At 40.1% G+C, this 22162-nt stretch overlaps 1 protein-coding gene across 1 annotated transcript in view; it reads right to left on the reverse strand.

Annotated features, from left to right (window-relative positions):
* Nucleotides 1-434: 434 nt before the first annotated feature.
* Nucleotides 435-22162, reverse strand: part of ARFGEF3 (ARFGEF family member 3) — a 92779-nt gene continuing 71051 nt past the window's right edge. Inside the window, exons 22-34 of the mRNA XM_059831388.1 lie at nt 20691-20870; nt 20160-20304; nt 18887-19009; nt 16570-16673; nt 14871-15015; nt 10980-11108; nt 10255-10431; nt 9571-9685; nt 8839-8941; nt 8082-8213; nt 6355-6485; nt 1410-2640; nt 435-661 (exon numbers count right to left, since the gene is read on the reverse strand). Of these exons, the coding sequence (XP_059687371.1) occupies nt 470-661; nt 1410-2640; nt 6355-6485; nt 8082-8213; nt 8839-8941; nt 9571-9685; nt 10255-10431; nt 10980-11108; nt 14871-15015; nt 16570-16673; nt 18887-19009; nt 20160-20304; nt 20691-20870 (2907 nt within the window). The 3' untranslated portion in view covers nt 435-469. The remainder of the gene's footprint in view (nt 662-1409; nt 2641-6354; nt 6486-8081; nt 8214-8838; nt 8942-9570; nt 9686-10254; nt 10432-10979; nt 11109-14870; nt 15016-16569; nt 16674-18886; nt 19010-20159; nt 20305-20690; nt 20871-22162) is intronic.

Consider the following 22162-nt stretch of genomic DNA (forward strand, 5'->3'; position numbering starts at 1 on the left):
ATTTCAGAAGGGAAAAAGTTACCTTTTTTACTTGTCCTCTAGCCCCACCTTTTTCCTGAATTTTATTTATTTATTTTTTTAAAGGCCTGGTTTGACATCCAGATGACAGCTGTGTTCACAGCTAATTGCAAATGTGAAAGTTTAGCTGCAGTTTCATGTGGCTCCCACTGTTGCAAATGTGAATTAAAATGAAGGCTACTGAAATGTATCACCCCTTTAGGTACTAGCCTGATTTACTGGCAGTTTCTGGGTTCTGGGGCCATTCCAGACCCCAGGGGACACACTCATGCTTTGCTTCTTTGCTAGTGTGAGTGAGGGACACACAGTCTCAAGTGGATAGAGGATATATATCGACAAGCTCATTGTTTCTTAATTTATCACCAATACACAGGCAATTAATGAACCCCAAATACTTCTTTGCTGTATACCTTGGATGTCTTCTCCCCTTTGCAACAGAGCACAGCTAGGTTTAAATGATGATATCGTAAACTCGGCCCACTCTTCCCAGCCATTCCCGTACTGCCTGGCGGACACGGATGTCTGTCACATGGCAAGTCAGCTGGCTGATGCAGGGGAACACCGCTGGCTGCAGGGCTGTGAAAGTTTGGTCTGGCAGGGCCTGAATCTGGTTGAGAACTGTGAGCACCATGTTGGTCCATGCCTACAAACAAATTTGATACAAAAAGACTCTTTAGAAGACCTTTCTAAATAGATAAGCCCATTGGTTGAGGCAGAAAATAGGTATCTGGTGGTTGCAGCCTCATGAAGGGGACTGAGTAGTGCCAGCATATTCATTTAATGTTCACTGTGTCTTCCTAATTCACATTCAGTACTGTAAGTCATTGTTTGACTTTGTATTGTGGGTATCATGCTCACTCTTCATCACCTTTTATTTCATCCCACAGTGAACAAAGACTTTCAAGTTTGATGCTTGCACTGACTTGTTCACTTAGACTTGCAAGTAGCAATATTCTGTTCAGCAACAGAGTCCACTATTTCTGCTGTGGAATTAAAAAAACCTTAAGTACAAAGCATTGTGACAAGCAGCATCACATTTTCAAACGCCCTTAAATGGGCTAGAGCCCTTAGCAGTAAGCAATGAGTTCATTGTAGGCTGTTAGTTCTTAGGACTAAGTGCAGCTTTGGCCCCAGTCACAGAAGCACTCTTGAAAGCTGTACCAGTATATGCCTGATAACACTTCCACTGATTTTCTTCTGATAGGACAGAATCAAGTTTTTATCAGTGCCAGCTGCTGAAATATTCAGTCCTCATCATGATGACTTCTTTATGTAATGAAGACATTTAATGAAGATATTATAGTCATTATAATAAAAACAATAGAAAAAAGTATTATAGGTATCTTTTTCATTATTGTTATTATTATTAGCATTCTACAAGTACGTCCTACCTGTATCTGGGCCTCAGCATCCCTAACAGATATATTCAGGGAACTGACTGTGGATCCTGAGCGTGGTCTCTTCTCTTGTCTCAGGATCTCTGGACCAGCACTGAATGAATGCCTCATTTGACCTTGATCTATAAGGTGTTGTGGCCGCTGGAGTATGGGTGAGTCCGGCCCTCTTGAACCCAGGAGCTCTCCTTTCTTTTCCACTTTGACCTCTTTGGTGAAGGATGTCATGGCCTGTTGCTGCTTTCTTTTCTTGTATTCTGTCATGAGCTTGGAGATAGTTTTGTCAGTGGCCATGGTGTAGATCTTGTTGCCAGCGCTCTCCCACCATTCTTTTTTCCTGGTTTGCTCTTTTTTCTCTGGCTTAGGACTTAGGGGTGGTGGTAGCAGCAACATTTCTCCACTTCCACCTCGGGGTGTCAGGCTGTCTCCCACCTGGTCCCTGATTTGACTCCGGTCATCTTCTGATGGTGTGTCTTTCCCAGATTGCCCTCCGGTCGATGGGGTGGAGGTTTCTGAGTGGAAGGATGGTAAAATGAAGAAAGGGTCGCCTTTGAACACTGGAGGCTCCTCTACATTATTCTCCAGGTCCAGATGCATCTGGATATAGTTGTTGCACAGTTCCATACAGAGCTTATGAAGCCGCTTGATTAGCCATCCCCAGTCTGCATTGCTGACAGGCTGTACACTCAGAGATGGTATTCGAGCCCTCCACTGTCTCTTCTCTTTCCCTCGTGGAGGACTGACCTGGGCAGTTTCTTCAAAAATGTCTTCATCTTCTGAAGAACACTGCTGTGACGAGTCTGTGCTTCTTTCATCATCTTCAAAGAGGATCTTCTTCACTTGCTCTGCAGTGATGTTCTCCTGGTTTGTCAGGATTGCACAAACCAAAGCATGGAAGTATATGTTAAAGCTCATTGCTGACTGGCGATACAAGTTGGCAGCTCCACTAATGCCAGACACTTTTTTCAGCAAACACTTCAACCCAGGTCTGCTGTCAAACTCTCTGGCTGTTCTATAGGAGTCCAACAGTAAGTCAAAGATGACAGCCAGGTTTTGCATGGAAATGTACCTAAGAAAACCAGCCAACTTGTTTTCTGGTACTTGTATTGTCATTTTATCCTCTAAGTTAGAAGGGCCTTTCACAAATTCTTCCAGCAAGATGTCATATAAATTCTGGAGCAGTACTTGGTGGGACAGCAAGCTCACCACTATCGTCCTGAAAGGAATACTTGGCAAACCAAGCATGGGAAGGAAAAAAAATAAAATTAAGTTAAAATGGAGCATTGTGCTTTTACTAGAAGTACAAGAATACTTCATATTTTAGAATCTAACATGAAAGATGCAAATGAAAGGCCAAATTTTCAGAGCCTTGTTACAAAAAAAGTGGAGGAAGATAAAGTTGTCTAGAATGATCTTTCAGCTACTCTTTCAAATACTTTCCTAGAAGTGAAGACACATTGGTTAAGAAAAATAACTGTCCAAAGCAAGCACACTAATGGCACTTGCGCAGAGGTGGTATTAAAACAAAGGTCTATTGTAATTTTGGTCCTTTGCTCCAGAGAAGTCTAACACTGAGGGTTACATATTCTGTGTTTCAATTTCTTGGCAGCTACAAGTACTCTCAATATTTCAGCCTGCTGTAACTAAGGAATTTGTTAACACACAAGTTATGCAGCACTTCTGCCATCAGTCCCTGACTGTATTTTCTATTTTTGTTGCCGAACTTTGGCTAAGTTGACATATCCTTAAAATTCCTCCACTGGCATTTCAGCCAACCTTAACTTTGCCATGACAAATTGAGGCCAAAACTAGTTTCCGTTTCCACTAACACCAGGAGTACTTCTTAAAAATAAAACACAAAGAGCCAACCAACCAACCAATAAAAAAACGTCTACAGAAACATCAGCAATGCAATGGAGCATGCAAAGAAGCTTAAGTCTTCCTGAAAGCACATTTCACTTTTTGCTCTTAAGATTTCAACTTGAACACTGAGAGCCTAGCATGGAAATATCTATTCCTATCCCTGTTTCTCACATGTAATACTGGGTGATTCTTAGCTGTGTTCCTGTTAGAAAGATGCTGTAAGTTGTTCTAGAGCTCACTGATTTTTGATTTGCACACAGAACCCAAGAATGGCAAATTCCCCCAGCCAAAGTTTTCAGGTCAATCACTAGTAAATAACAGTGAGAGCCTTACAAACAAGGGAGGCTAGGAAGAAGGGGTGGGACAGGATTGTTCTTTGGCATCTCATGGATTTAAAATTATAAACTGTGAAACCTATCTCAAGGCATTAAAAAAGTCTTTGGATAAGATTACAGCATCAATGTTTTAAATGGAGCTGATGCTCTGATACACATAGTAATACTTGTTTTGATTTAGGGAACTATGATGGGTGACATTTTAATTAGCACTGCTATCTAGTGAGGAAGAGATTTTTCAGTTTGCTTGCAATACTGAAGTTTTAGGTCTAAGTCAAAGTAATCTACATGTAACATGAGATGTTCAGTTGTAGACCTTTAATTTTTTTCTTGCAAAAATTATTCTACTTTCATTAAACAACTTTCAAAAGTGTTTTCAAAATATCAAAACAAAAGGTCTATTTTTTTTTGAGAAATCATATCAAAACTCAGTTTTGAGAATGCAACACTTAAAATATGTGGTTTTCTGGATTTTTTTTTTAACTCTCAAAATTTTGCCTTATGTTAATTGACTTACAAAAGCACACAAATGGTCCTGATTTAATAAAAAAAAAAAAAGTCCTGAGACTTTTGAGGGACTACCATAGCTTGGCCATATAGAAGCTATAGGTCAGACAAAACTCTGCTTCTAGGGTTAATTTACCTATGTCAGTTCACTTACCGTGACACAGCTGCCAGTGCCAATACAGCAGTAAAATTTAATAGTCTTATTATCTGACAGTGCTAAAATCTTCATGATTAATACATACATTGGAGCTCTTTATGGCAAAGTAGTTTTCCGCTGTAAAAATCATTAGAGGCTCTGACTCAGAAAAGCTCTTAAGAGCATGTATAAAGTTAAATGAGTGCTTGCATTGATTTCAAGAGACTAATCCTGTTTCAAAAGCAGGATCAGAATGGAGATCTGCTTTTCCTTGTAATAGCCAAAATGTCCATTTCCAAGGACAGTTTAAAGTACTGCTCAATTCCAAAAGAAACTAGTACAGAGCTATAGGTGAAAACACACAATGCCAAAGCTGGTTAAGGATAGTATTTTCTTATTCTGCCCAAAGTTTTGAACTGAAATTACTTTTTAGGAAGAAGAAAAGCTCCCTTACCCCAGCTTCCTGTGAAACGATGCAGCATTAAGGAAACAAAAGCAAAAGGGGAGAAAAGAAACCCCACTAAGGTTAAAGTAAAACTTTTGAAAGGCCACAGTTACTAGCATGCAAGACTGGCATATTACTGCACTGCTGTAGCAAATAATATGAAAAACAGTGGCACAGTCAACTTTTGAGCCCTGTTTTGGTGAAAAATGAGCACTGCTGGGGTAACATTTGCCTATTGGCATATACACTTTTTGCAGTTGTTTAGACAAAGCACAGTGTGAAAGCAGTCAGAGTTTGTATTAATCGCAAGCTTTATTTATTTGTTTAAAGACAAGCAAGAGCCATGCTACCTTTACAAATGCAGCCTGTTAGATTGCATGTCCTTGTGTGCCATGAGAGGCGAGTACTCCAGTCTTTTGCTTTGCATTCATTATAACAAGAAGAACGATCTGCAAACATTTGGGTAAAGCAGGTATTTTCCCACCATAAAGGAAGGGTTTAGACTGTGATCTCAACCTTTCTTTGTCTCTGCACAGGGCCCTGTTCTCTGAAGGCGAGGCAACAGAGCAGCTGCTCTTGGGGGAAACTTCTGTACAGCTGCGTAAGAATACAGACATCTTGCATGGTCTTTATTCCTGTCCATCCAAATAAGGCCCATCACACTCTGGCTCCTTGATGCAAGCAATAGTTTAGTTTTGAATGAGAATGCCTGAAGTGGTACAGAAGCGGGTTTGGTATCTAGTAAAAGACAATTTCATGCTGTATATTACATACCTTGCAATACAAACACAAACCCTGAATGCAAAATTCTAATTCTTGGCTCTACTGATGTTACAGCAGTTCTTGAAACAACTGAGTGCAAGCAAAAAGAAATATTCTTTGACAGGATCAGACTGTCATGCAAATGCATGAGTTCCTGAGGTGGTAACGTATAGAAGGACTTCCACAAAAATAAAGTGCCAAGCAAAACCAACGTTCCCTAGATCATTATGTTTACAGTTTCGCAGCTTTGGATGTGCCCTCTTCAATTTATACTGCTCCAGTTTACCCATTAACTTTCTCTACCTTCTTAATCCAGTAATACTGAATTTAAAAGACCATTAGTAAAGCGGACATTATTTAATTTGCTAGGTATCATTACAAACATAACAGTACTTCCAAAGCTTTCTTCAAACTGGTATTTTTAACTCTACTTCTTAAAGAAAAGAATCTCAATATTGGAAAGATTTTCCTAGTGTTTCCTGTGAGAATTTTTTTTCTTAATTTAATCTGCATTTCCTCTACTTGAAGGTTTTGTGTGACCTTATGTATCCTTCAGGTATTTGTAACCTAGCAATTTTTATTATCTATTAAAAGCATTTTCCTTATTTAGCTTTCTAAGGGCCATATTATAGACCCTGACACAGGCTTGTAACAGCTCTTGCACGTGCCTGCTCATCAGTGTATGATCATGGGAACACTGGCAGAGCAGACAGTAGTAAACTATTGTCTCCTGTGTCACAAAACCTAATTTTTATTTGATTGGTGTATTTAATTTTTTTTGATGAGACCTATGGAGAGGCATGGTTTGACAGGCTCTGTTCACATCTCTGCCAGCCTGACAATATTTTTATCTTGCTTTTAATAACCCAGTATTTTCCTGAGTAGATATTTTACCTTCTCTGGGTATGCCCATTTGGTTTCTTATCCGGTGGCAGGTCAATAATGAGCACGCACGACTGGGCATGTTCAAACCCTTCCTTGTTGTTAGGGGTCTTTGGGGAACACTGAGTCTCCAGCATGAAGACCTAGAAAACAAGTTACATAAACCAATCAGTTTAGCACTTGCACTGGGTCCTTGGGGGGCCTGAGAATAGGATCTCCTGCATTGTGAAAGATCTGTTATGATGACTTATTTTACAGTGATGGAGAGAATGCAAGGTATCCCTCCAGGCAGACCTTCCCTGGAGCATGCTGCTTTGGTAAAACCGCCTCAGAGCCATGGGCTACCTCCAGACACCTAGCAAAGCAAAAGCACAGGGCAATGGACAGACATCTTTTTCTTTGAACTTGTATAAGGCATAATACTGAATGCCAAAACAAGCTTCCTGCTGTCTGTATACTACTATCAGAAAATATCACGTATAGTGGAGACAAGGACCTCTTTGCATAGTTAGCCTGTTGTACCTAGAAAGGCTCATTGTTGGAAGGATTATTTTCAGCCATGAAGATACAACAGACACCTAACTTGCAGTTCTTTGGGTGGGAAACGGGGAAACAACTCTCAGTTGCTGTAGCTTTGTTTTGTAGCTTAGTAGTTGTGTCAAATCCCCCCTCAGAAGGACTCAGGGAGTGCCACTCGTCTCTACAAGAAAAGTATAAATGCCACATTCCCTGCTTTCTTGAGTTCTGCACCTTTAAAATTTAATTGCAAACATTTTTTCTATTCAAATGAAGTCTGCCACTGCCACATTATTTGTAATCATAAATCCTGGTCTGTGCCTCAGATTTTCAAGCAGCATCAAGGTATGATTAATCAAGTCAGACACTGACACCAAACATCTGTTGGCTCTTTTAATCCAGCTGCTTTCCCATGCTGAAACTGTCATACAGTATTTACAGTTTTAGGGTACCCTGCAGGTCATTAAGTTCAGTCTGCTGTATTTCAAGGAACTTGTTTCATATAACCACCTTCATAAAATGAACAACCTCCATTGTAGTGAAAAGGACCCTGAGAAGGTTGTCTCCAAGCTTGCTCTGCTGATTAGGAGTTAGTAGTGAGTTTTAAATAATTTGTTAAATGTCAGCATTATCCCCTAGTTCTCAGTAACTCTTTTTCTTTTCTGCAATCTATACCCAGGTATTTATAGAGAAAAAAATCTGCATTCCTCTTCAAACTCTGCTTTGATAGGTTGAACAATCTTGTTTTTCTAGTTTCACATCACAGTCTCTGTTCTAATTCATTTTTTGCCCTTTGAAATTATCAATCTTTAACAGAGTAATTTAAAATGTATACAACATTCTAGATGAGAATTAATAGTGCCACTACTATTTCCTTTTCTCTGTCAGAAACATTTCCACTGATGTATACTAGAGTTGCCTTTTTTAAAGATACATTACACAGTAGGCTCATCATCAGTCCTCCTCAGGTACCTATGCATCTTCCCCCACCCTAGGCATTCCTAATTCCTCCTTACAGGGGGACAGTTTTAAGGGTTTGGGTTTTTTCCATTTTTTTTTACTTTTCCTCAATACTACTGTTAGACAAATAAATATTAGTCTGGTGATGAGGAATTCTTTGCCCGTAGGGTTTGTGAGGAAGGTGGTGGTAAAGATGTACTTTCATAAAGAAAAGCCCCAAGTTTAAAAGGTTCTCTGACTTCCCCTAAAACGTCCATCAGTACCTGTTGTGCCATGGCTCTGATTCTCCAGTATTCAGCTTCAGCACTTGGCGAGAGGGAGGGGGCTGCCACCTTCACTTCACAGGCATCTCCACTAAAGCTTTCAGAACCACTGTGGAAATAGCCCAACAGGTTCTATAGAGAGACACAACATCAGACTTTCACTGTGTGTTAAAGGAAGCCAGCAACTGTAGCGTTGTCCAGCCTGTTCATGTGTAATACAAGCTTCAGAGTGATCTGTCCCATTACCATCAGCTGGTCACCTGCTATTTAGCATTTGATGTATTTGATGCAAAGGCATTACAACTTCTTATGTAGTCTGGCCTGTGATGAGGATTTTTTTGTTACAAGAAAGATAGTGAGTTGAGAAGTAATCTATATGGAGCATGCACCGACAGGATGCAACTTTGTCTTCTGTCTAGTTTTAGCCAATCCAGAGGAAAAAATAGATCAAAAGGTAAGTTTTCACCTACTAAACTGTTCTGATTTCATACTGGCAGGGCAATTTAAAAGAATTCTGGACTATTAGTGACTAGTGTTGTCTGCACATGCTTAGAAAAACTGATTTCAATCTCCATTGTTGATCCAACACCTTTCATTGTGAGTGAACTGACAAAATAAAAGCTACCACATAATTATGCCTCTTTTCTTCGCTCTGTACCCAAAAAGTTTTCTGAAAAAGAAAAAGCAACCTGACAAAAGTTAGTGAGTCTATACCTAGTGTGATTACATTTTGACTGTCCCCAAAAAGGCAGTTTACCTTTACTGGTTCCAGAGTGGCAGAGAAAGCATCCTGCAAGGCACAACATGCGAGCCTCCACATCTCTTCAGTGAAAACAGGCCCTGCTGTCACTAACACATACCTGCAAGGACACAGGAAAATGTTACCATGTTCAAGAAGGAACTAAACAATTCTTACTTGTAATGGGAGAAGGTTGAAAACAGAACAAAAGGCCTACTCAGTAGCTAGCTAATGATATCCAATCTTCTCTGTTGTTACCCTGACCTATTTTTATAATTACACTGTAGTTTTGACTTTTTTTTTTTTTTCTTCCTTTGCTTTTCCTCTTTAAGTAGTCATCTTGCCAGGACAAGAATCACATGTTGTTTAAGTATATAATGCAGTGCTTATTCTGATTAAGACTGTAATAACCTGAAGACTGTGAAAGGTATTAAGACCTGTGGATTCCAACAGAAAGACCCTTGATTATTTTCCTAAGGATGAATTATTGACTAACTGCATCTAAGTAATGTATAAGTGCTTTTTATGGGAATGATACACATAGCAATGCCTAAAATGACAGGTTCTGAAGGAGACAGAAAACAGCAAGAAAAGGTTAGTATGTCTAAAATTCATTATTCAAATAACAAGAGATAGATATATTGTAGACTTCTTTTGAGATGTTAGCCAACTTAATCAGTCCGCAAGTTCTTCAAAGATATAAAGACATCTTTTTATTGAATATGCTAACAGAGTGAATAGATGTGTTACCTGATGCAAGAGCAGCCGACTCTGGAAATAATTTCTGTTGGTTCTGCTACACAGGCTACCAGCAACTTGAAAAGATCTTTCAGCATGGTGTTGATCATATTTTCATAACCAATATCTATAACAAAAAGACACAGACTGGTTTTAACCTCATTGTCTTTCATTATAATTAGAGATAAACAGTCTTGCTACACTTACTGCTATTAAGAGACTTTGCAAAACCAAATCTTTTTATGCAGCTATCATTAGAGTTCAATTTTGAAAAATGCATCACATCAAACCGAAATAAGAACAGTCCTTTCAATGTTAACAATACAAAATATCTGGGCTTAAGTGGTACTGGAGAAATTCTGTTAGATCCTGTTTCTGAATATTCTAGTTCTTTATGATCAAAGTCTTAGTATCCTCTTTTGGAAAGTAGACTGTGATGATTTAATTTTGAAGATAGCCCTGCTCTGAGTGGAGGCTGGACTAAATAAATTCACTAGGTCTCTTACAAGTTGATTTTTCCCATAATTCTAAACCCTATAAAGAAAGAAAAAAATCCCAAACAAACAGAAATTTTCAACCCTCTTCCTCTTATTTTATGCTTGAGTAACCAAAAAGCAATGAAACCATCTCCCTAAGTAGCTATTCAGTAACATGCCACCGATGACTGTCAGTAGATGTGATAGTGCAATGACATACCTGAGTGTATGAAATTTTGAATGTGCTCCACTACGAGTTCACAGGAAAGGCCAATGGCATGCTTGAAATTAGCAGATGCCACATCCCAGTAAGAATGGTCACCATGGCTGCGATGGAGCCAAAGAGACATCGTGGGAAGAAGAAGATGTACAACTGCATAAATGCCAAATCCTGGGCCTTAAAATAAACACAATGATGGTTGTATATTTTTGCTTACAAAGCTTACATGCACAGTAAATTTACTAAGTTGTTCCAAGCTTCAGGCCAGGGGCAATGCTAAAGAAAGCAGGTTCTGAAACTTTTTGTGGGATGAGAGGGGTAAGCAGTTTTAGATCCAGTTGTGAGGTAGTATATGAACATTTAGCCAGCTGTTTACCTGCTGTCTTTCCCAGCAGGTCTACAGGACTATGTAATTTTCTTTTTTCATTTCCTGGACACCAGGCAAACTTTTTATGTGGCTAGGACATCAATAGAGTACTGCATCTCTTTATTTGTGCAATAAATGTAAGAGTATGTTGAACATACTCTTACAAGATGCCTTTTGTCAACACAGAACAATGCACTAACTGGAACAACAAATCACGCTCTGAGAAAATCCCTTTCTACTTGAGAATGACTCTGTGCAGCTCTAGCATGAGTAACACACTTTACAGAAGTCATTTAGGATTCTAAGAGGTTTGGGCCAGGGCTCTACTAGCTTACATTTTATCAAGCCCTTTCATTACCAGGTGTCTTGGCAACATCCCTCAGCAATTCAAAGAGCAGATCCAAAGTAGGAGGCTGGTGCTGGCGGGGACAGTTGGATATAGCAGTTGTTAATTCTTCCAGCAGAATAATCCAGACATTGATAAGGCCTACAAGTAAAGAAACAAAGATTAAAAGTCATGAGTGAGATACTACATTGACCACAGGTGGAATTTGCCCTCAGAAGGTGATGGAGGCTAAGAAATTAATTAACTTAAAGATCATGGGTTCTTGCATGTTCACTGTTGCTATGTAATGGTTATGGGCGATACCAGTTTTTGATATGGTGGTCTCCTTTTCCTTTCCTTTTTATTAAGTTTGTGTTTTATCCCATCCTTCCTCCTCCATGTACATCTTGTTCTGGTCTTCTGTCTTAGTTTACTACTCCCACTAGTCCAGTCTCTTTAATGTTGGGGGGTTTTTTTATTTTTTTAATGTGACATTTTACACATCTCACTACCATTGCAAATGCTGGCCCCATTTAGGTTATGCTTTTAGGTAAAGATCCTAAGATGACTAGCCATAATTTAACTGTCTCTATTTGGTACCCAGAACTGAACAGTAATAATGCCTCATGAAGTATCATCAGGCTGCCTCCCATGTCATCTTTAGATGTTAAGAGGTCACAGACAGAAGAATATTAAATGTGGATATGGCAGAGCTGGACAACTACCAGAACAGCAGTTAGGATACAGACAGTACTGCGAGTTCGTATCTACATTAGCAAACATGTATCCCTAAAAGATTATGGGATACAACTAGGTTTCAATACAATTTTGAAGATGGTTAGGAATTGCTGCCCTTTAATTTTTCACAGATCACTTAAGTACTTGCTAGTTCCCCATGATATTATGAATGAGTAGAAGGATCTTGCATATTACACGCACAATGCTCCTGCATTATTCTTGAGTTAAGTCTCCTTAAAAGGCTATGCATTTATTAAGCTAAAATGGATTTTACTTTGGTTCACTAATAAGTCTTTCTTCTCTGCCACGGGTAGCCATGCTGATGTAGTCTGTGTCTGCATGATGCTTGCTGGCTAATTATGTTCCAAAAGCAATAAAAAAGGCTGCAAGGGAACTTTGTGTAAGATGCATTGAGTTTGCTGACTGCAAGAGTCTTCCTGAGCATCAAGGAAAACATGGTGAAATCGTTACTTAGTAACTGGGTCGATCATTTATTTTTTCACACCACTTCCACGGGGCAGTATGCCCAGTGACATTGTTTGGAGGCATATAGACTTTAATGACGTTTCTAGATAAGGAAACAGCAGAAATCACTCAGCACAAAATCTGGGTATCTTCAAATCTGGAAGAATTTAGTATCTTTTAGAAACACCCTCTTGAAAAGTTTGGCATGGAATCAAATACACTTGGAACTACACTGCACCACCATATGGCAAAGTAGGCTAAAACATTTTGCCCCATCTGACTTTCAGCACTAGACTGCCAGGTGAAGAACCGTTTTCTGTCTTTGTAAAGTCGGTTTGCCTAGCAATGTTCTAATACCGTTACCAGCTAAATAAAAATTGGGTGAAAGTTTCAGCGCTTAGCTCTGACAAGAACCAGATCAGAAGGCTTCTTTGCTGCCACGTGGCATTTCTGTTCACAGAAAACAAAACATTGATAGGCAAAGCCACTTCAGAATAGTAGGCAAGTGGTGCTCACCTGAGATGGGGAGACCCTAGGCCAAGACCCAAGCGTGACCCAAAGCAGAGACTTCAGTGGCTTGGGTCTCCCACATGCCAGGTGCACATCCTAAAATTTCCAGAAAGGAGAAAAAAACAAACATAGAAAGAGGAAAGTAAAAGGGTTGTTTTTTTTTTTTATTTTTAAAAAACTAGGACTTGTGGTTTGCTTTTTTCAGAGAGCAGCTTTTCTCTCCTTTATCCAGGGTAGCAGTAGAAAAGGACCATCCATGTGGTGGAAGAGCCTAGATAAAAGTAGGTACCAAGAGTGATTCTGGTGAGGCATGTGAATGAAATACACTGGAGTCAGCCTAATTTCTGCCTGGTTGGAGCTGGCTCTTCACAGAGACAGGCAGGTTGAAACAGCTCAGTAGTTCAGATATTCAAAAGAGACCGTACTGCTTCAAAGGGCCGTCCTGAGTCCAGAAGCAGTAAGGCTGCATTTCTTTACCACTTGGCTCCACACAGATCTAGTTCATCAAACACCTGATTAATCCACAACCCATATAAGGCACACAAATAATCAGGAGACAAATGTTGCTTGTTTTTCTGGAGGTCATAGAGCTTTTTATGGACTTTAGAAATATGCCACTGTATTGGGTTTGCGTGGCAAGGTTTTGGTAGCGAGAAGGCTACAGGGATGGCTTCTGTGAGAAGCCGCTGGAAGCTTCCCCTATGTCCAACAGAGCCAATGCCAGCCAGCTCCAAGACAGACCCACTGCTGGCCAAGGTTGAGCCCATCAGCGATGGTGGTAGTGCCTCTGGGTTAACATATTTAAGAAGGGAGGAAAAAAAAAAAAACCTGCGCAACGGCAGCCAGAGAAGAGAGGAGTGAGATGTGAGAGAAACAACTCTGCAGACACCAAGGTCAGTGAAGAAGGAGGGGGAGGAGGTGCTCCAGGTGCCAGAGCAGAGATTCCCCTGCAGCCCCTGGTGAAGACCATGGTGAGGCAGGCTGTCTCCCTGCAGCCCATGGGGGTCCACAGTGGAGCAGATATCCACCTGCAGCCCGTGGAGGACCCCATGCCGGAGTAGGTGGATGCACCTGAAGGAGGCTGTGACCTCGTGGGAAGCCTGTCCTGGAGCAGGCTCCTGGCAGGACCTGGGGACCCACGCTGGAGCAGTCTGTTCCTGAAGGACTGCACCCCGTGGAAGGGACCCGCACTGAGGCAGTTCATGAAGAACTGCAGCCCATGGGAAGGACCCACATTAGAGAAGTCCATGGAGGACTGTCTCCCGTGGGAGGGACCCCACACTGGAGCAGGAGAAGAGTGTGAGGAGCCTTCCCACTGAGGAGGAAGGAGCGGCAGAGACAACATGTGAAGAACTAACTGCAACCCCCATTCCCCGTCCCCCTGCACCACTGGGGGAGGAGGCAGAGAAAATCAGGAGTAAAGTTAAGCCCAGGAAGAAGGGAGGGGTGGGGGAGAAGGTGTTTTTAAGATTTGGTTCTATTTCTCGTTATCCTACTCTGATTTGATTGGTAGTACACTAAATTAATTTTTTTCCCTCAAGTTGAGTCTGTTTTGCCCATGATAGTTATTGGTGAATGATCTCTCCCTGTCCTTAACTTGACTCACGAGCTTTTTTGTTATATTTTTCTCTCCCCTGTCCAGCTGCAGAAGGGGAGTGATAGAGCGGCTCTGGTGGGACCCTGGTGTCCAGCCAAGGTCAATCCACCACAACCATTTAAGTTCAACAGACTGCAGGACGTAAGTTTGGAAACGTATTTAAACAAGTATTCTTTATCTTTGCAAACTCTAACTCAACACTGATATTGTTTCTGTTAAAGGCAAGCCTGCCAATATCAACCTTAAAACATTTTCACTCCTTTACTTCAGCTGTGGTCTAGAAAGTATTTTTGTGTTAGCTCTCAGAAATATATGCTGGTTGTATTATGAATATAAGGATAATTAAAATATTACTAATTAAAATATTATTATCTTGTCCCAAGAGAGGGGTTGTATTTTTCTCATATATGAGCCGTATTTTTTAACATAAAGAAGGTGACATGACCTGAACTTCCAAGCTCTGTGTGTGCACATGTGTGTGTGTAGACAACAGGGAGACAATAAGCTACGAAGTTTTTCCCCTCCTTTTTGCTTACAGCAGTTGGCAAAATTTACAGTGACATGTGGAAGAAGCAATTGATTAATTCTGCATTTACTGCTTTCAACGCACTTACCGGTGTCGTCATCAAAGTCAGAAAGGATGCACTCAATACCATCCTCACTGCTGGCTGACTGTTCCTGCACTCTTCGGGGCAAGTTAACCAGCCGGCCACTGAGGAAGATGGGTTTCAAGGGCATTTTATAGATTTTGGCTAACAACTGGGAGTGGAGGGAGAGGAGAGGAGAGAGAGAGAAAAAAAGAGAAGGAAAAATAAATATATATGGGAAAGTTTGTAAAAGCTATCACATACAACACAGGCATGTAAAATAAAATAAAAGCTATGAAAGCAGCATAATGTCAGCATCTGTTCTGTTCATCCAGCAATAGTGTAAATGAAAAACACAACTAGAGGCCAGAAGTCTTCTGTTCATTAACAAGTAAGGGGTTGGGGGGAGAAAGAGAGCGAGAAAAGCAATTTAAATAACACATTTTTGGGAAGGGAGTGTGCTCCCTCCTCATTTGTGAAAGACAAATGTTACTACTTATTGATTGCACCTATGACCTAAGAAGCTCCATTAGCTGTACACAGAATATTTTGGAGCCCTGAAGGACTAAGTAAATACTGATAAAAGGAACTGTACAGGTTTAGTTCAGAGCTTCATTGCCTGGGTTTTCCATTACACAACAAATACAAACTTTGCAGAATTGTGCTATAGCTGGGATGCTACCAGTATTTTACTGTGCCTTTCTAAAGTAAACCATGTATTTGCAATATACAGACAGGATTTCTTTTTAGTTATTCCTGTTCTTCCTCTACTGGCAAGTTAAGACGTATAACAAGATAAAAATGGCTGCTTCTTTTAAAGAGGAGAATAATATTTCTGCGTCTCTGTGGACTGGGGTTTGTAAGGACGAGGAAGAGTGATGTGATACACATAGTGTATAGATAGAAAATACATTAGATATACACATAGATATTCACTAAATTTTTTTAGGTGAACAAGATAGCAAGTACAGTTTGATATATCTGCTGTTTATTATTCTGAGCTGCTTTATTCTTTCCTTCTCCTCTCAGTCTGTGTACTGAATCCACCCGTTATCTCTGAATTTAGATATTAAGTCCTTTCAGCTATGATAATATCCTTTGTAATGCATTTGTACTGTACCCAGAAAAAACATGGCCTGGGTCCAACAAAAAGACCTGTAGGTACTACAGAAATACAAACAACATTATAAAAGCAGACAAAAAACGTCCTAATAACCCTGGATAATAATCTGTGCTGTGTGCAAGGAGATTACAGGAAACATGCCAGTATTCTAATTGTTAGAGATTTGCCCTGAGCTTCAGATATGTTTTCATGGTACAGATAAGCTGCTGCTGCGTTTTGGAGGATGCAACCTGTTGCTTTTCTTAAGATCTGAGAATTCTCAGGTTGTTTTTTTCCCCCTCTTTCATTCCCAACACTGTTTACAGTAACTGTTTAAATAAGAATTAATGTAGCTTTGAATATGTTATTACCAGATTTTGAACATCCACATGCTCCTTGGGTCTGAGTGTTTTTCTCTCCTCAGTTTCCCCACCTTTAGCTGGGCTAGAAGGTATGAGATTCCTTCAGATCATCACTCTCCATCTGGCAGTGCAGGTTATTACCATCAGGCTTACCTCAGATTCTTCTGTGTTCATGCAAACCATCTAACCATTGATGCAAGGCCTAGAGGTCAGAACTGTTTCCTAGGCCAGGGTAGTACCTGTATAAGATTATTCAGCATACCTGAGAACATCTCCTGAGGTAATCAAGCGCAGGAAGGCACAAGTCTGTAGATGCAGATCCTGATCCTGGCACACAGTCACCCATCTCCTTACAGTCTACTTCCCCTGAGGATAGGAAAGGCAGCATTGGGAAGGACAGAAGAAGAGAAACACACAGAATTAGTTTTCCTTTTTCATTCAGTTATGCCCTAGTGTCTGAATAGAATCCAGAAAACATCCTTTGTTTGATCTTATTATATGATTCTCATACAAACAATACAGTAATATTGGTCATAGTTTATACACGGACTTTTATATGAATAAATGCTTTGATAAATACATGCCTATTTAATAACTCTTTATTAGAGCCTTTGGGAGTTCTTATACCTTACAGTCATCTGTCATACTGACTCTACTCCACTTTTTTCCATGGGTTTATAAATTACTTGCTCATATTCACCCTTTGCTCAATTAGTATACTCATTTACTTCTATTCATTTGCACCCCACTGCCCTGGAAAATTCTTACACCACAAGGTCTTCCGTTTAGTTTATTTACTCCTTAAATACATAATTTTATATTTTGTGCTACAATATTTCCTTCTGCCTTCTAATTCAGGTGTCAAGGTCTCACAGTTTCAACTGTATGATATGCTCAGGCTCTAGTGTCTCAATTTCACAGGTATTACTAACTGTGCGCATTAGCAGACTCCTACTTTTAGGTCAGCTTCACTAAGTGTATTAAATAAGCAGATCAGCTCCAAGGCATCCTGTTGCAGAGCTCCTCCCTGGATAACTCCATTCACTTCAGCATTTTCCCTGTCTGCAGTCTGCTCTCCTCCCCTCTCAGCCCATGTTCTGCCCACCCTAGAATACTTGGCTCATAACCATTTTTCCAGCCAAATGCTTCCCATTCAGTGCCAAATCTGAAGCTTTACTAAATGCCTATATGCATGAACATTTTATTGCCTTAAAAACTAATCCTCTCATAAAAACCACAAGATAAATATTAAATCCTACTTTATTCTCCTTTCACTACATTTATTTGCTTTTTCTACGCCCTTAACTATTACCTCCATAATGTATTTTAAAGTCTTGTCTGCTATTGAGCTGAGCCAAGTCAGCAAGTGAAGTTTGAACATAGTTTTATGTTAAAATGCACATAAATGGTAGTATATTTGCTATTGCTCAGTACTGAAGTATCCCATAGTCCTACCACCTTTAATACAAAAAAAGATCTCGCTTTTTGACATGTAACCATAAAGGGGACAAACTTATCTCATGAAATAAGAAACCTAAAGAAGCATAAGACAGGTTTTTAAGTTCTCCAGAAGGAACCTGAGTTCCCTCTACTGGTCTGGACATGCAAGTTTGTTTCTCTTTTATAGTAATAATTACAATTCTGGTCTGTGAGCACAAGCTGAATTCTGACCCTGTTGAAATTGATGGTGAAAAAGCTTACTAAGACGAGAGTAACATTAAAGACTAGATCTGCTGCAGTTAGGTGCTTCATTTAAATCAGAGTCACTTACAGACCTAGATACCTCTGCAAATTAACATACATGCAAAAAAAGCACATCCCATTTTACCACTAATTAGAAGTTTTGCAATTTACATAAGGAAAAAAAAAATCATTGCTATATTTCAATGTAAAGTGTCAAAAAGTGTCAAATTCTAATGATCAAGGCAAGCCACACCATTTGCCTTTGTTCTGAAGTTTGGTGAAGCACCACGATTACTCTGCAGGGTCGCCTTGACTTGACACGCCTGGTGTCCACTGCCCTCAGTAACACAATGAAAAAACTAATCATGGGGACAGTGTTGTTAGTTGCAACACTCGTGATCTCACTGAAGGTTCAGCAGGTGTTCAGCATTGCATATGCAAAACTACTGCTGCTGAGGAGGGCAAGAGTAGCAAAGAGCCATGTGGCTTCGACTGCTGAGCGTAAAACATACCCTGTTGTTCTGTTGCAGACAATCCATGCTGTCACTGCCCAATGCCAGGCCATTTCTGCAACATTCTGTTTGGGGTTTTTTTAATTTAAATTAATATAAGCAAGTCTTGATGCAAATTAAGATTAAATGAAGCTGACATTTAATAGTGAGTGGCATCTTTGCTGCTACAAAAACTTGAAGAATTGATAGTATTAAAAATGTTTCTGAAATAATCCTTTGGTCTTGATTTTATTTTATTTTTTAAAGCATTCTCAACTCAATTTCTTCACTGCCTCTCTCTTCCCTACTATACTATGTGTTACATAACTGAATTTTCCCGTTCTGCAGGATTAAGTTTGACATATCATGACTTAATAGGATAAAAAGGAAAATAAAAATATTTACCCAGTCCTTTGACAAACTTCATAAGGCACATAATATAACTGGTGGCGGCATTGGCAAAGACCTGGATGCTGTCTGTGTTTAGAAATGCTTCAAAGACATCAAAAACTGGAGCCTGGCGTTTTCCTGTGGAAATAACAAGTTGAGAACTCTTCCCTATCTCTCATAAAGTCGAGTTTTCCAACAGTTTTTCAACAATTTAACTGAATCTGTAGAATCTTTTCTATTCTAGGCAAAGACAGAAATGCTCTTAGAAGTAAAACCTAATATGCTTTCTTCTCTTGCTCCTGAGGCAAGGCGTGTAGCCCTTCATAGGAAGTAACAGAGACTCCCTCCTTCTTCTTACCTGTGAAAAATGTCAGCTTATCATTGCCCAAATGGTAAGAGCCAGTTTGAGCTCTTCAACTCAGCTCAGTAGCTAACACTTCTGTTTTGTGGAGGTTTCTGGTTTAGTCCTTGATAACTGTCAAGATGACAGCAGTCACACAGAAAACTATTCAGACTATTCTGATACAGTGACAAAATAGCCTTGCTTTTCCTAAGTATAGATTATCAGTCTTCAAAAGCTGTATACACTTGCATTTTGCCATTGATCATAACAGATCTGAAAGAAAATTTAGGAGGCAAACCATATGCTTCACACATGACTTGTAACATTTAAAAATACCTTCTAATGGGGCAAAAGGACAGATTAAAGTGATTTGCCCATATTACCCAGTTTCCATAAAAGCAAACATCTCTGGAAGGGATGCAGAATCATTCCTACAGCAAACATGGTTTGTAATAGCGCTAGCAATTTGAAGCCTTGTGATTAAGTGTCTGGACAAGCGCTTGCATAGATTATCACACTAGCTTACCCTGATGTATAAGCACAATAGGTTTCACATAGTAAGACAGTCCACATGAGACATGGTGGTTGTGTACAGTATGCCTTCCTTTCTCTAGCAGGACAGAGACAAGGGTCCAGCCAAGCTTAGTACTCCTGCACTACCGTTTTGCTCAAAAATATTCAACTAGGTTTGAAGCATTTCTTTCTCATTGTACTCACCTGCCAGAATCTAGAGAATAAGAAGTCAGAACAATACCTCTGCTTTCTCTACCAACCCAGCTAATAAACCAGATACTTCAGTACAGTCATAGAGTATTGCAGTGCCACTGCTAAGTGCCACTGTTCAGGCAGGGCATTTAAATATATTTGAGTTAGTTATTGTGTCCCCAAGGAATACGACAGGGAAACAAAAGCACATATGAAACAGTCAGTGCATTAAGTCCTTACCCATACAGTATTCTCCTACAAGGTACTCTTTAACCTCTGACTTGCTGCTGCTGTGAACTGTTTCCAGAGCGCTGAACAGGGGTCTCCACCCTGACTGGATCTGGGTAGAACACATTTCCACCAACTCTCCTATAGAGGTGACCACCTGCAAACAGTGTAGGAGAGGTTAAAAGAATAAAAACGAAAAACAGAACTGATACATAGATGGACCTTCAGAAGGAATGAGGATAGCTTTAAACACATTCTTAGATTTCCTAGATATGTCAGTCTAGACTAATTTATTATTTTATTTTTTTTAGATAGTAGAAAAGTTTTATTTAATTGCTTTAAAGCCAGGTGTACTGTCTCTGTGCTCTACCACAATGCTGCCTTAGGTAGGCAGAGCCCTCCTGATTCCTTGAAAATGTTTAAGGGGCACTATTTGAAGGGAATTTGGGAAACACTCTCAGGTGGACCAAGTGCATTCTGGAGACCATCCTTCTTATGGCCATGGTACGTCAGACACAGACACCCTGATCAGAGCTGACTTGCCTGGTCTTGGACATCCTCATCACACAGCTCTAGCTGCATGATACGCTCAAAGGGGCGGAAAAGCGCCTCGTTAAAGTGAAAATGAGAAGGCTCATTCCAGTCCATCAGCACTTCAGTGAGGATGTCATGGATGAAGGAGACAGCCTTCCGAGACACGTGTCTCTCCTTATGACAGGCAGCCTGCAGGGAAAGGAGAAATATTAGAGTTTGTCCAAGCAAAAAATTTGCTTTTAGTGAGACAATTTTAAAGGAGGTAAGCACTTCATGTTGCTGAACCCTAAAAACAGCTTCACCACTTACGTGACTAGGGACCCCACTGCAAGGAAAATGGGAGAGTACTGTCATGGAAACAGATGACTGAGACCCTGAGCTTCGTGGAGTCCCACAGGTGCATGAAGGTTTGCTGACAATTCAAAAAGCACAGAGCTAAAAATAAATTAATTAAATAATAAAACCCACGGAACAGAACCCATGTGAAATGTCTTTTGTTTCTACCGTGTGACCATTTTTCCCTTCAAAAAGGTAGTTTCTGCATATATTCACCATATCTATCTATGCATGATCAAATGTAACTTTTTATTTGGTTACTTATGCAACTTAAAAGTGATGAGAACCTTCTCACTTTGGAAGAGCTATTAAAAATTAAACACCAATGAATCTGGATATAAAGTTACTGTTTTGAGCAACTATGCAGGTTATACTGAATTCTGTCCTTTCCCTGATGTTGCTCCTTCCCAGTAATGCATTCATCTGCACTGAAGTCAACCAAGAAGACTGACCAGGCCTGCATTCTAAAAATGTGGAAGGGACTTCAGGAGTTTAAACTGGCTTGGGATCTTAAAAGGCCTAAAAAGCATTCAAAACATGAAAAGTATTTAAAGTGGTCCCAGGCTGGCATCCAAAGGCAAGCGAGACACTACTTTTCAAGATAAAGGGCTGTTAAAGCATACAAAAAACCTATTTTCTGCTATTTCTACTTCACTTTGAGGGATTCCACTGAGACTCCCCTACGTCTGAACTCTGCTGTAAGATATCCCACACATTTTCTTGAGTCAATGAAATGAAGTGCTATGGCAATTTACTGAACTGCTCATCTTAAAACTCCAGAGAAACATGCTCTCAATAGACCTGGGCACATGACACCACATACCTCACCAACAGAAAGGAAGTACCGCGCGTTTATTCATACCAATGATACAAATCAAAAAGCTCTGAGGAGTCAAGACACCAGCACTTCACCAAATAAGACTGAAAGTTTAGTTGAGGGAAGATCATTTGTTATGACTGAAATCCATTATGTGGCTGCCACTAGCATGCCACTGACCAGGGTCACAAGGAAGAAGGAAAGGGAAAACTGTCACCATCTTCCCAGTTGAGCTGGCTTTATGTGGGAAAAGAAAGCCTGCATCCTTTTATGGGAAGACTTGCAAGGACGCAGACCTTGACTGGTTTCAGTTTTTTCACCACAGACA

This window comes from Gavia stellata, chromosome 2 (genome assembly GCF_030936135.1).
Source record: "Gavia stellata isolate bGavSte3 chromosome 2, bGavSte3.hap2, whole genome shotgun sequence".
Classification (NCBI taxonomy): Eukaryota; Metazoa; Chordata; class Aves; order Gaviiformes; family Gaviidae; genus Gavia; species Gavia stellata.